General features: G+C 39.9%; 1 protein-coding gene and 1 long non-coding RNA gene across 2 annotated transcripts; one reads left to right on the top strand and one right to left on the bottom strand.

Annotated features, from left to right (window-relative positions):
* Positions 1-3,898: 3,898 nt before the first annotated feature.
* On the top strand, positions 3,899-5,372 carry LOC117152639 (uncharacterized). The gene is made up of 2 exons (XR_004463053.1): positions 3,899-3,956; positions 4,896-5,372. It is a non-coding gene; the product is annotated as an uncharacterized LOC117152639 (long non-coding RNA).
* Positions 5,373-7,895: 2,523 nt separating this feature from the next.
* Positions 7,896-11,914, bottom strand: LOC113132756 (thyroid receptor-interacting protein 11-like). The gene has a single exon (XM_026311092.2). The coding sequence runs from the start codon at positions 10,020-10,022 to the stop codon at positions 7,896-7,898; it is 2,127 nt and encodes a 708-aa protein (XP_026166877.1). The 5' UTR covers positions 10,023-11,914.
* Positions 11,915-13,952: the final 2,038 nt, after the last annotated feature.

The following is a 13,952-nucleotide window of genomic DNA, read 5'->3' as shown; positions in this document are numbered from 1 at the left end:
GGTTGAGTTAGTGGGTTAGATGAGTCACCCCTCTGGTGTCTAACCATAAATAAAAATAACCACGTGAATAGATTAAAGGTGATTAATGGTACAATGTGTAAAATGTGAATGATTTAGCAGCATCTAGTGGTAATATTGCAGAATGCAACTTTTATGATCGCCCTTCACTATTCTTCCTGTTTCCAGGCACAAGGGAGAGTACAGTGACCATTGAAATAAAACAAAATTTCCCTGTCTAGAGCCAGTGTTTGGTTTGTCTGTTCTGGGCTACTGTAGAAACATGGCTGCACAACCTGGCTGCCTCTGTGAAAGGAGACCTGCTCGCTATGTATTCAATTCAATTCAATTCAATTCAATTCAATTCAATTCAATTCAATTCAATTTTATTTGTATAGTGCCAAATCACAATACAATCATCTCAAGGCACTTTACAAAAAACAAAAAAACCCAACAAATCCCTTATGAGCAGCACTTGGTGACAGTGGAGAGGAAAAACTCCCTTTAACGGAAGAAAAAACCTCCAGCAGAACCGGGCTCAGTTTGGGCGGCCATCTGCCTCGACCGGTTGGGGTGAGTGGATAGAGCAGAGAGAAAAGAACAGCAACAATAAAGTAATGAGTTACAGTAATCTAGCCTTGAGGTAACAAATGCATGGACTAGTTTTTCTGCATCATTCTGAGACAGGATGTTGCTAATTTTGGAAATGTTGCGCAGGTGAAAGAAGGCAGTTCTAGAGATTTGTTTTATGTGTGAGTTAAAGGACATGAGCCGCACTATCCAAAGTGGGATGGATACCATTCCTCACTATCAGACCAAGTTTTCCCCAAATCTCAGGATTTTAGATAAATGTGCAAGAAGTTCAAGTGGCCACAAACACAATCTGAAAGAGAACGAAATAATCTTCAGAAATTTAGAAATCTGTGTTATCCCTCAGTGGTGGTCTTCATTTTCAAAAACTAAAGCAGATACCCACCGCCACCTAATATGACTGAACTCTCTGGGAACATAAGTTAAAAGCTCAATGCCCTGACAACACATCCTTTCCTTGACAGGAATATGACAATACTGTGTACTGTATGCAAATATTTCAGATAAAAGTAGACTTGAATATATTTAAAGTATATGAAAAATATTTTTAAGAAGGAGACAAAATCAAATATGTACAGCAAATTTATTTCAAATAAATATTTTAACATAACTTTTATATACATTTTAAGTATAAGCATAAAATGGAAGCCATTCACACACATACAGTCAAACCTACCACACAGTAACAACATCTTATTCTGATGATGCCACTACAAGCTTAAAGGTGAGGAAGGCGCGGACATATCTGTTTTCCACTAACTATGATCTCATTTGAGATGGGAGGGAGGCGGCAAACCTTAGTTTGGGCTGCAGACTGACAGTAGGACTTGGTGGAGATGGGTGCTAAACATGTGTGCCCTGACATGTGACCAGATTCACTCTGTTCCTTTTTTTTGAGCTCTGAGTGGGACTTATTGGGAATAGGGGGCAACAGAGTGCACCTTGATTTGCATATACACTCTAATTTATGCTTCTTCAACTCATCTTTAAGCTTCTCGTTCTCCTCTTGCAAATGCATGTAATTTTCCTTGTATGCCACAAGGAGCCCTTGTGATGCCATGGACTTTTTGATGAGGCTGCTGTTCTGCCTTTGACATCTCTGGAGCTTCTGTAGTGTCTCACTGTATTTTTGCATTTGCTTCAGGTCCTGGGCCTCCCTGTCTTTCATATCCTGAAGCTTTTTTCTCCCATATAACTGGTATTGACGGAGCTGGTCCTTTATCATCTCAAGACGGGGGTAAAGATTTTTTTTTGTCTTATCCCTAGTTGTCTGTCGGCGTGACTTGTGCCTCACTAATGCCACGTGCCTGATACTGAGCTCATTGTTAAGGTTCTTGATGTGCTGCTTGAGAGAAATGACTTCCTCCTCCATGTTTTTCAGAGTCTTCTCTTGCATGATCTTCGCAGTTTCCTGGATGTTGAGCTTCTGTTGCAGATGTGCTACCACGTGATTATAGTGCCCAACCTCTTTGTCCAGTTTCCTATTGTCTTCTTCAATTCTGGACAGCTCCTTCTCTACCAGGAGCTTCTGTTTGTCAGCCGAGGCTAAATGCTGGTCCAGTGCTTCCTTTGTTTGTTTCAGCTTGATCGTTGCTGCTTGTAGCTGCTTCTTTACAGAATCATATTTTTTTGTAATCTTCACCAACTCTGTGTCCTTTGCATTGAAGTCACAATGCTCGCTGTGGAGTTTAGCCTTCAGTTGTTCAATTGTTTCAGCCATCTTAGTGATTTTTATCTGAGCCATGAACAAATTTTGAGCACAGAGTTTTCTCTCAGTAATGGCAGCTTCCTTCTGTATTTCTTGCATTCTGTAGTTCTGTTGTGATTTACTAAGTGAATTTGTCATCTGGACTAGCTCCTGTTTTCTGATCTTTCTTTCCCTTTCCTCTAATTCCTGACTATGTTTTACCGAACGTTTTAGTGCATTGTACTTGTTAATTTGTCTTTCCATGGCTACTACGAGGTCAATCTGCTTCTCAGCCTCTTTTTTCCGGATTTCTAATTCCTTTATTAAAGAATTAGTATATTCTTGTGTTTTGGCCAGTTCACGTTCTGCTGTTGTCTGTAAAATTACTAAGTTCTTGTTTTTCTTCGTTAAGGTTGCTGTCTCCTGGGTCAACTTATATATTTTGATCTTATCAGCATTCGCTTGTTTTTTGTAGTTATAGTTTTCATTTGCCCGTCTCTCAGCTATTTCTTCCATGGATTTTAATTTCCTTTGACACATTTTCAGCTGAGCCTCCTCGATTTGGAAATTTTGTGCCTCTTTTTTCATTTCAATAATCACCTGATTTCTCGAGTCAATTTTAGCTTCGCTCCATTTCAGCTGATCTTTCAGTTCCTCTATTTGATTTAGGTAATCCTTTTTTAACATTTCCAGTTCTTGCACCTTATCATCCATTTGCTGGACCAGCAGGGTCAGATTTTTGTTTTCCTCTTTAGTTAAATTGGATGTCTCTAACTCTTTCTCCGTATTCTCCCTCTGCATCTTCTCCAAGGAGTATTTTTGCTCGAGCTCCTGGCATTGCTTCTCAAGATCCAGAAGTCTCTGCTCTGAAACTGACACTGAAAGAGCTCTCTTTTCCTCTTCAAGCCTAAGGTCAGTTCTGGCCGTATCTAGTTCATTTTGTAGTTTGGCAATTTGCAACTCATATTCCTCGGCTTGGTTCTTTGGTTCATGAATCTCACTCTGTTCTTGTCTTAAAATCATTTCAGCTACAGAAAGTTCTGAAAGCTGTTTTTGCATCTTACTGTTTTCGTCCAGGAGCCATTGCTCATTTTTCTTTGTCCTGCGTAGTTCCCACCTAAGTTGAAAAACATCCATTCTGTCAAATCTACTGTCCTCTATAGGTTCCATTGTGTTTATCACTCTGTCAGTGTCTTTAGTGTCTTTTCTCTGTATAGAAACTGTATTTGAAGAGAAGTTTCAACGTACTACTACTACACTGAAGCTGTACCCTTTCAATTCTGACATCATCATTATGTCATACTTCAAAGGTGACATCAGGGTCTGAACCTGGTTTCCGGTTTTGAGCCCTGCCTGGCGTCTTATTTTGGTTAGCTTCCTGTTTCTGAACGCTGAATGTTCCCTTCGCGCATGCGCAGTTCGAGTATTTATACCAACAAAGTCACGTGTGACCCCGGATGACCCCCGGAGGTGATATATTCCGGCGTCATCCAAGGCTCTTTTCCTCTTTTCTCCTCGCGCGCGGTTCGCATGGTGGCCGATTGCTTCGCAAGCGGCACATTCCTTACCAGTTGCTGGGAGCCCCGTGACCCGAGGGGTCGGAGAAGCGGATTCGCCCTCCAGGGCTGCGACTGTGGCTTCCGGATCTTCCCGTTGTTACATTACCCTGGAGATAATACTTGTACGCGTTTTCTTACTATTTATCTGAGAATCTGTTCTGTTATTATCCTGCTAAAATAGAGATACTTGGCATTATACACTGCCTGATGAGTGTGATTGGTTGCAACATAGCGACTGTTCTGGTGCATTGTATTGGGTGCACCTCACATTTTCTTATTTGATCAACACAAGGTCATCGTCGATTGATGAGGAATCCATTTTTTTGTAGCACGACTTTTTAGAACCCGTAGTCACATAATCGTATCGCATTTGTGGTGCATTTAAATTGCAGAATATAACGTTCTTGATTTGATTCTCTGTAGCTATTTAGAGTTCTTGTATCTATTTCTGTTCGTTCTGCACCTTTTTGTTGTAGACCACTTGAAAACTGGATGAATATACAAATTAATATACAAACTGCTTGAACCACTGACAACTGAAAGAACCTATTTTATTTGAAACATGGCAATAAACAATTTCACATTCAGCTGAACACTTGTTTCTCCACATTTTCAGCAAACAAAGTATAAATTAAAGAAAACTTACAGTTATCACCAATTTGCTCACTATTAATATTCCAAATCATTATAGGGTCTTGTTTAACAATTTAACAGGTAAGTCATAACAGCTGAAAATGAGGAATTCAATTTTACAAAGGTAAAGTTTATACTACTGTAACACGGCTGTAACGTCTTCCATATAATTCAAAAATGGTTAGCATCAGCATTTTCTGTATTTAAAAAGTCACTATACTCTTTGCCTTCCAATCATAAAATAAATAATGAACAATGAATCACAAAGAAGTCATTTAACCATTATGACTGAAAAGGACAAAAAGCAGCTCTGTAAAGCATGATGTTACCTTAACTGGCAGATAATTTAATTCTGGCAAGCAGAATGAGGAAGATACCCCCCCAAATCTTTTAGTGATTATTTTCACCTGCGCCTCGTTTTTCCCCAGGGCTTCTTATACTCCTGTTTGTTCCCCTGGCAGTTGCCAGGTTGTCTGTTGACCAACCTCCCCAGCACCTATGGTTCTTCCTTACCCAGCGCACATCCAGAATGAACTATTGTCTCCCTAGTCGTCGATGGACCACGACTAGGATTTTCATTTTGCCGCCATCTACTCACAGACACTAAAGGGGACCAGGGAAGTTCTTTTGTTGTGCCTTGGTGTTCTCCTGCTTACCGACACCGACCGGTAGCTTGTTTTCCACTGAGCAGAGGTGCTCAGTGCCTTTTCGTCCCGGCTGAACTCGGGCTCTCATGAGACATGACGAGGTGAACAACGGAGATCCCGTTCACAGGAGTTGTTGTGTGGTTTCACTTCTGCATGTTGCCGGATGTTTGTTCACTCATGTCTGACCTAGCTCTTCGTGGACATCTACTGGTCATTGTATGGTAACTGTCTGTGTGAAATAAAGCCCCTTTCCTTTCAGTCCTGTGGTTTCGTTTGTGGATGAAGTTTCCTCCATTACCAAACCGTGACAGTTTCACACCTCTGATTTTTATATATATATATATATATATATATACACACACACACACACAAACATATCAAAATGTCGATTATTTGTGACTGATCTTTGTTCTATAAATAAAGATAGATGTCTGAACTATCTGTAATTCTGCTAATATTTGCTGATTGTGTTGTTGAAATTACAAAACCGCAGGTACCATGTTTTGGATGAATTCATTTCCAGTTAAGTCAGTATTTTTACATGGTAACAGGTAGTTGACAAACTATGTTGGATTATTTTTACTTTTTTTGCTTTGTTTTTCAGCATCTTTATTGGGTCACCCGAACATTTAATATCAACATATTTCTATACAATAAAAAAGGTCTCCTGTACTGGATTTTTACAACACTCTGAAAGTTCTTATTTAAATATCAATAAGAAACAAATAAATATGGAATCAGGTTTGTTTTCAGTCTGTCTTCAGACTTGTGTTTTGTGAACTTTGCAGCTGCATACACATCCCCTTCTCATAATGCTGTGGACTGTGCTGTTCTTTACAGGACTTTCAGCCTCCTCTCTCACTTCCTCATTGTCGATGCAGAAAATCTATGACTAAGAAAGTGTAGTGGGGAACAAAGCAAAGTAACTGCAGCAAAGATGCAAATGTAACACCCCGCTGTCTTTAGACTAGCTGTTTATTCAGACTGGGTTGTTGCTGTTTGGTTGAAAGACATCACACTTTAGTCATAAACTAATTGTTTTTATGTTAATCCAATGATGTTCAATTAAAGAAGTCATGTTCCCCCTCCTCACTTTGTGGCTCTGCTGATCTGAGACTGAGTTGACAGGCAGGACAGGTTTTCAGTACAGTAGTTCTGTTGTCTCCGATTTGAATAATACAAAGCTTAATGTCTCAAGAGCAGCTGAATGATACAGCAGTATGGATGTTGAATGTTAAATGAAATGCAGAGTCTGGTGACCAGTCTGAAATCACTCCTCCCTACCCCACTGGCCTGTGTGTCCTCTGGTTCAGACATGAGTTTAAGACCTATTTTAGGAACAGTGAGACAATCTTAATAAGCAAGATCTTTACCTACAATATAAAACAGCCACAGAAACTCATTACATGTTGATATGTATTCCTAGACACTTTTAGGGGAGAATGGCATGGGTTGAGTTAGTGGGTTAGATGAGTCACCCCTCTGGTGTCTAACCATAAATAAAAATAACCACGTGAATAGATTAAAGGTGATTAATGGTACAATGTGTAAAATGTGAATGATTTAGCAGCATCTAGTGGTAATATTGCAGAATGCAACTTTTATGATCGCCCTTCACTATTCTTCCTGTTTCCAGGCACAAGGGAGAGTACAGTGACCATTGAAATAAAACAAAATTTCCCTGTCTAGAGCCAGTGTTTGGTTTGTCTGTTCTGGGCTACTGTAGAAACATGGCTGCACAACCTGGCTGCCTCTGTGAAAGGAGACCTGCTCGCTATGTATTCTATTCTATTCTATTCTATTCTATTCTATTCTATTCAATTCAATTCAATTCAATTCAATTCAATTCAATTCAATTTTATTTGTATAGCGCCAAATCACAATACAATCATCTCAAGGCACTTTACAAAAAACAAAAAAACCCAACAAATCCCTTATGAGCAGCACTTGGTGACAGTGGAGAGGAAAAACTCCCTTTAACGGAAGAAAAAACCTCCAGCAGAACCGGGCTCAGTTTGGGCGGCCATCTGCCTCGACCGGTTGGGGTGAGTGGATAGAGCAGAGAGAAAAGAACAGCAACAATAAAGTAATGAGTTACAGTAATCTAGCCTTGAGGTAACAAATGCATGGACTAGTTTTTCTGCATCATTCTGAGACAGGATGTTGCTAATTTTGGAAATGTTGCGCAGGTGAAAGAAGGCAGTTCTAGAGATTTGTTTTATGTGTGAGTTAAAGGACATGAGCCGCACTATCCAAAGTGGGATGGATACCATTCCTCACTATCAGACCAAGTTTTCCCCAAATCTCAGGATTTTAGATAAATGTGCAAGAAGTTCAAGTGGCCACAAACACAATCTGAAAGAGAACGAAATAATCTTCAGAAATTTAGAAATCTGTGTTATCCCTCAGTGGTGGTCTTCATTTTCAAAAACTAAAGCAGATACCCACCGCCACCTAATATGACTGAACTCTCTGGGAACATAAGTTAAAAGCTCAATGCCCTGACAACACATCCTTTCCTTGACAGGAATATGACAATACTGTGTACTGTATGCAAATATTTCAGATAAAAGTAGACTTGAATATATTTAAAGTATATGAAAAATATTTTTAAGAAGGAGACAAAATCAAATATGTACAGCAAATTTATTTCAAATAAATATTTTAACATAACTTTTATATACATTTTAAGTATAAGCATAAAATGGAAGCCATTCACACACATACAGTCAAACCTACCACACAGTAACAACATCTTATTCTGATGATGCCACTACAAGCTTAAAGGTGAGGAAGGCGCGGACATATCTGTTTTCCACTAACTATGATCTCATTTGAGATGGGAGGGAGGCGGCAAACCTTAGTTTGGGCTGCAGACTGACAGTAGGACTTGGTGGAGATGGGTGCTAAACATGTGCTATGCAGATCACTCTGTTCCTTTTTTTTGAGCTCTGAGTGGGACTTATTGGGAATAGGGGGCAACAGAGTGCACCTTGATTTGCATATACACTCTAATTTATGCTTCTTCAACTCATCTTTAAGCTTCTCGTTCTCCTCTTGCAAATGCATGTAATTTTCCTTGTATGCCACAAGGAGCCCTTGTGATGCCATGGACTTTTTGATGAGGCTGCTGTTCTGCCTTTGACATCTCTGGAGCTTCTGTAGTGTCTCACTGTATTTTTGCATTTGCTTCAGGTCCTGGGCCTCCCTGTCTTTCATATCCTGAAGCTTTTTTCTCCCATATAACTGGTATTGACGGAGCTGGTCCTTTATCATCTCAAGACGGGGGTAAAGATTTTTTTTTGTCTTATCCCTAGTTGTCTGTCGGCGTGACTTGTGCCTCACTAATGCCACGTGCCTGATACTGAGCTCATTGTTAAGGTTCTTGATGTGCTGCTTGAGAGAAATGACTTCCTCCTCCATGTTTTTCAGAGTCTTCTCTTGCATGATCTTCGCAGTTTCCTGGATGTTGAGCTTCTGTTGCAGATGTGCTACCACGTGATTATAGTGCCCAACCTCTTTGTCCAGTTTCCTATTGTCTTCTTCAATTCTGGACAGCTCCTTCTCTACCAGGAGCTTCTGTTTGTCAGCCGAGGCTAAATGCTGGTCCAGTGCTTCCTTTGTTTGTTTCAGCTTGATCGTTGCTGCTTGTAGCTGCTTCTTTACAGAATCATATTTTTTTGTAATCTTCACCAACTCTGTGTCCTTTGCATTGAAGTCACAATGCTCGCTGTGGAGTTTAGCCTTCAGTTGTTCAATTGTTTCAGCCATCTTAGTGATTTTTATCTGAGCCATGAACAAATTTTGAGCACAGAGTTTTCTCTCAGTAATGGCAGCTTCCTTCTGTATTTCTTGCATTCTGTAGTTCTGTTGTGATTTACTAAGTGAATTTGTCATCTGGACTAGCTCCTGTTTTCTGATCTTTCTTTCCCTTTCCTCTAATTCCTGACTATGTTTTACCGAACGTTTTAGTGCATTGTACTTGTTAATTTGTCTTTCCATGGCTACCACGAGGTCAATCTGCTTCTCAGCCTCTTTTTTCCGGATTTCTAATTCCTTTATTAAAGAATTAGTATATTCTTGTGTTTTGGCCAGTTCACGTTCTGCTGTTGTCTGTAAAATTACTAAGTTCTTGTTTTTCTTCGTTAAGGTTGCTGTCTCCTGGGTCAACTTATATATTTTGATCTTATCAGCATTCGCTTGTTTTTTGTAGTTATAGTTTTCATTTGCCCGTCTCTCAGCTATTTCTTCCATGGATTTTAATTTCCTTTGACACATTTTCAGCTGAGCCTCCTCGATTTGGAAATTTTGTGCCTCTTTTTTCATTTCAATAATCACCTGATTTCTCGAGTCAATTTTAGCTTCGCTCCATTTCAGCTGATCTTTCAGTTCCTCTATTTGATTTAGGTAATCCTTTTTTAACATTTCCAGTTCTTGCACCTTATCATCCATTTGCTGGACCAGCAGGGTCAGATTTTTGTTTTCCTCTTTAGTTAAATTGGATGTCTCTAACTCTTTCTCCGTATTCTCCCTCTGCATCTTCTCCAAGGAGTATTTTTGCTCGAGCTCCTGGCATTGCTTCTCAAGATCCAGAACTCTCTGCTCTGAAACTGACACTGAAAGAGCTCTCTTTTCCTCTTCAAGCCTAAGGTCAGTTCTGGCCGTATCTAGTTCATTTTGTAGTTTGGCAATTTGCAACTCATATTCCTCGGCTTGGTTCTTTGGTTCATGAATCTCACTCTGTTCTTGTCTTAAAATCATTTCAGCTACAGAAAGTTCTGAAAGCTGTTTTTGCATCTTACTGTTTTCGTCCAGGAGCCATTGCTCATTTTTCTTTGTCCTGCGTAGTTCCCACCTAAGTTGAAAAACATCCATTCTGTCAAATCTACTGTCCTCTATAGGTTCCATTGTGTTTATCACTCTGTCAGTGTCTTTAGTGTCTTTTCTCTGTATAGAAACTGTATTTGAAGAGAAGTTTCAACGTACTACTACTACACTGAAGCTGTACCCTTTCAATTCTGACATCATCATTATGTCATACTTCAAAGGTGACATCAGGGTCTGAACCTGGTTTCCGGTTTTGAGCCCTGCCTGGCGTCTTATTTTGGTTAGCTTCCTGTTTCTGAACGCTGAATGTTCCCTTCGCGCATGCGCAGTTCGAGTATTTATACCAACAAAGTCACGTGTGACCCCGGATGACCCCCGGAGGTGATATATTCCGGCGTCATCCAAGGCTCTTTTCCTCTTTTCTCCTCGCGCGCGGTTCGCATGGTGGCCGATTGCTTCGCAAGCGGCACATTCCTTACCAGTTGCTGGGAGCCCCGTGACCCGAGGGGTCGGAGAAGCGGATTCGCCCTCCAGGGGCTGCGACTGTGGCTTCCGGATCTTCCCGTTGTTACATTACCCTGGAGATAATACTTGTACGCGTTTTCTTACTATTTATCTGAGAATCTGTTCTGTTATTATCCTGCTAAAATAGAGATACTTGGCATTATACACTGCCTGATGAGTGTGATTGGTTGCAACATAGCGACTGTTCTGGTGCATTGTATTGGGTGCACCTCACATTTTCTTATTTGATCAACACAAGGTCATCGTCGATTGATGAGGAATCCATTTTTTTGTAGCACGACTTTTTAGAACCCGTAGTCACATAATCGTATCGCATTTGTGGTGCATTTAATTTGCAGAATATAACGTTCTTGATTTGATTCTCTGTAGCTATTTAGAGTTCTTGTATCTATTTCTGTTCGTTCTGCACCTTTTTGTTGTAGACCACTTGAAAACTGGATGAATATACAAACTAATATACAAACTGCTTGAACCACTGACAACTGAAAGAACCTATTTTATTTGAAACATGGCAATAAACAATTTCACATTCAGCTGAACACTTGTTTCTCCACATTTTCAGCAAACAAAGTATAAATTAAAGAAAACTTACAGTTATCACCAATTTGCTCACTATTAATATTCCAAATCATTATAGGGTCTTGTTTAACAATTTAACAGGTAAGTCATAACAGCTGAAAATGAGGAATTCAATTTTACAAAGGTAAAGTTTATACTACTGTAACACGGCTGTAACGTCTTCCATATAATTCAAAAATGGTTAGCATCAGCATTTTCTGTATTTAAAAAGTCACTATACTCTTTGCCTTCCAATCATAAAATAAATAATGAACAATGAATCACAAAGAAGTCATTTAACCATTATGACTGAAAAGGACAAAAAGCAGCTCTGTAAAGCATGATGTTACCTTAACTGGCAGATAATTTAATTCTGGCAAGCAGAATGAGGAAGATACCCCCCCAAATCTTTTAGTGATTATTTTCACCTGCGCCTCGTTTTTCCCCAGGGCTTCTTATACTCCTGTTTGTTCCCCTGGCAGTTGCCAGGTTGTCTGTTGACCAACCTCCCCAGCACCTATGGTTCTTCCTTACCCAGCGCACATCCAGAATGAACTATTGTCTCCCTAGTCGTCGATGGACCACGACTAGGATTTTCATTTTGCCGCCATCTACTCACAGACACTAAAGGGGACCAGGGAAGTTCTTTTGTTGTGCCTTGGTGTTCTCCTGCTTACCGACACCGACCGGTAGCTTGTTTTCCACTGAGCAGAGGTGCTCAGTGCCTTTTCGTCCCGGCTGAACTCGGGCTCTCATGAGACATGACGAGGTGAACAACGGAGATCCCGTTCACAGGAGTTGTTGTGTGGTTTCACTTCTGCATGTTGCCGGATGTTTGTTCACTCATGTCTGACCTAGCTCTTCGTGGACATCTACTGGTCATTGTATGGTAACTGTCTGTGTGAAATAAAGCCCCTTTCCTTTCAGTCCTGTGGTTTCGTTTGTGGATGAAGTTTCCTCCATTACCAAACCGTGACAGTTTCACACCTCTGATTTTTATATATATATATATATATATATATATACACACACAAACATATCAAAATGTCGATTATTTGTGACTGATCTTTGTTCTATAAATAAAGATAGATGTCTGAACTATCTGTAATTCTGCTAACATGTGCTGATTGTGTTGTTGAAATTACAAAACCGCAGGTACCATGTTTTGGATGAATTCATTTCCAGTTAAGTCAGTATTTTTACATGGTAACAGGTAGTTGACAAACTATGTTGGATTATTTTTACTTTTTTTGCTTTGTTTTTCAGCATCTTTATTGGGTCACCCGAACATTTAATATCAACATATTTCTATACAATAAAAAAGGTCTCCTGTACTGGATTTTTACAACACTCTGAAAGTTCTTATTTAAATATCAATAAGAAACAAATAAATATGGAATCAGGTTTGTTTTCAGTCTGTCTTCAGACTTGTGTTTTGTGAACTTTGCAGCTGCATACACATCCCCTTCTCATAATGCTGTGGACTGTGCTGTTCTTTACAGGACTTTCAGCCTCCTCTCTCACTTCCTCATTGTCGATGCAGAAAATCTATGACTAAGAAAGTGTAGTGGGGAACAAAGCAAAGTAACTGCAGCAAAGATGCAAATGTAACACCCCGCTGTCTTTAGACTAGCTGTTTATTCAGACTGGGTTGTTGCTGTTTGGTTGAAAGACATCACACTTTAGTCATAAACTAATTGTTTTTATGTTAATCCAATGATGTTCAATTAAAGAAGTCATGTTCCCCCTCCTCACTTTGTGGCTCTGCTGATCTGAGACTGAGTTGACAGGCAGGACAGGTTTTCAGTACAGTAGTTCTGTTGTCTCCGATTTGAATAATACAAAGCTTAATGTCTCAAGAGCAGCTGAATGATACAGCAGTATGGATGTTGAATGTTAAATGAAATGCAGAGTCTGGTGACCAGTCTGAAATCACTCCTCCCTACCCCACTGGCCTGTGTGTCCTCTGGTTCAGACATGAGTTTAAGACCTATTTTAGGAACAGTGAGACAATCTTAATAAGCAAGATCTTTACCTACAATATAAAACAGCCACAGAAACTCATTACATGTTGATATGTATTCCTAGACACTTTTAGGGGAGAATGGCATGGGTTGAGTTAGTGGGTTAGATGAGTCACCCCTCTGGTGTCTAACCATAAATAAAAATAACCACGTGAATAGATTAAAGGTGATTAATGGTACAATGTGTAAAATGTGAATGATTTAGCAGCATCTAGTGGTAATATTGCAGAATGCAACTTTTATGATCGCCCTTCACTATTCTTCCTGTTTCCAGGCACAAGGGAGAGTACAGTGACCATTGAAATAAAACAAAATTTCCCTGTCTAGAGCCAGTGTTTGGTTTGTCTGTTCTGGGCTACTGTAGAAACATGGCTGCACAACCTGGCTGCCTCTGTGAAAGGAGACCTGCTCGCTATGTATTCTATTCAATTCAATTCAATTCAATTCAATTCAATTCAATTCAATTCAATTCAATTTTATTTGTATAGCGCCAAATCACAATACAATCATCTCAAGGCACTTTACAAAAAACAAAAAAACCCAACAAATCCCTTATGAGCAGCACTTGGTGACAGTGGAGAGGAAAAACTCCCTTTAACGGAAGAAAAAGCCTCCAGCAGAACCGGGCTCAGTTTGGGCGGCCATCTGCCTCGACCGGTTGGGGTGAGTGGATAGAGCAGAGAGAAAAGAACAGCAACAATAAAGTAATGAGTTACAGTAATCTAGCCTTGAGGTAACAAATGCATGGACTAGTTTTTCTGCATCATTCTGAGACAGGATGTTGCTAATTTTGGAAATGTTGCGCAGGTGAAAGAAGGCAGTTCTAGAGATTTGTTTTATGTGTGAGTTAAAGGACATGAGCCGCACTATCCAAAGTGGGATGGATACCATTCCTCACTATCAG

Source organism: Mastacembelus armatus, unplaced genomic scaffold, assembly GCF_900324485.2.
Source record: "Mastacembelus armatus unplaced genomic scaffold, fMasArm1.2, whole genome shotgun sequence".
NCBI lineage: Eukaryota > Metazoa > Chordata > Actinopteri > Synbranchiformes > Mastacembelidae > Mastacembelus > Mastacembelus armatus.
This window is presented reverse-complemented; position numbering and strand designations above follow the sequence as displayed.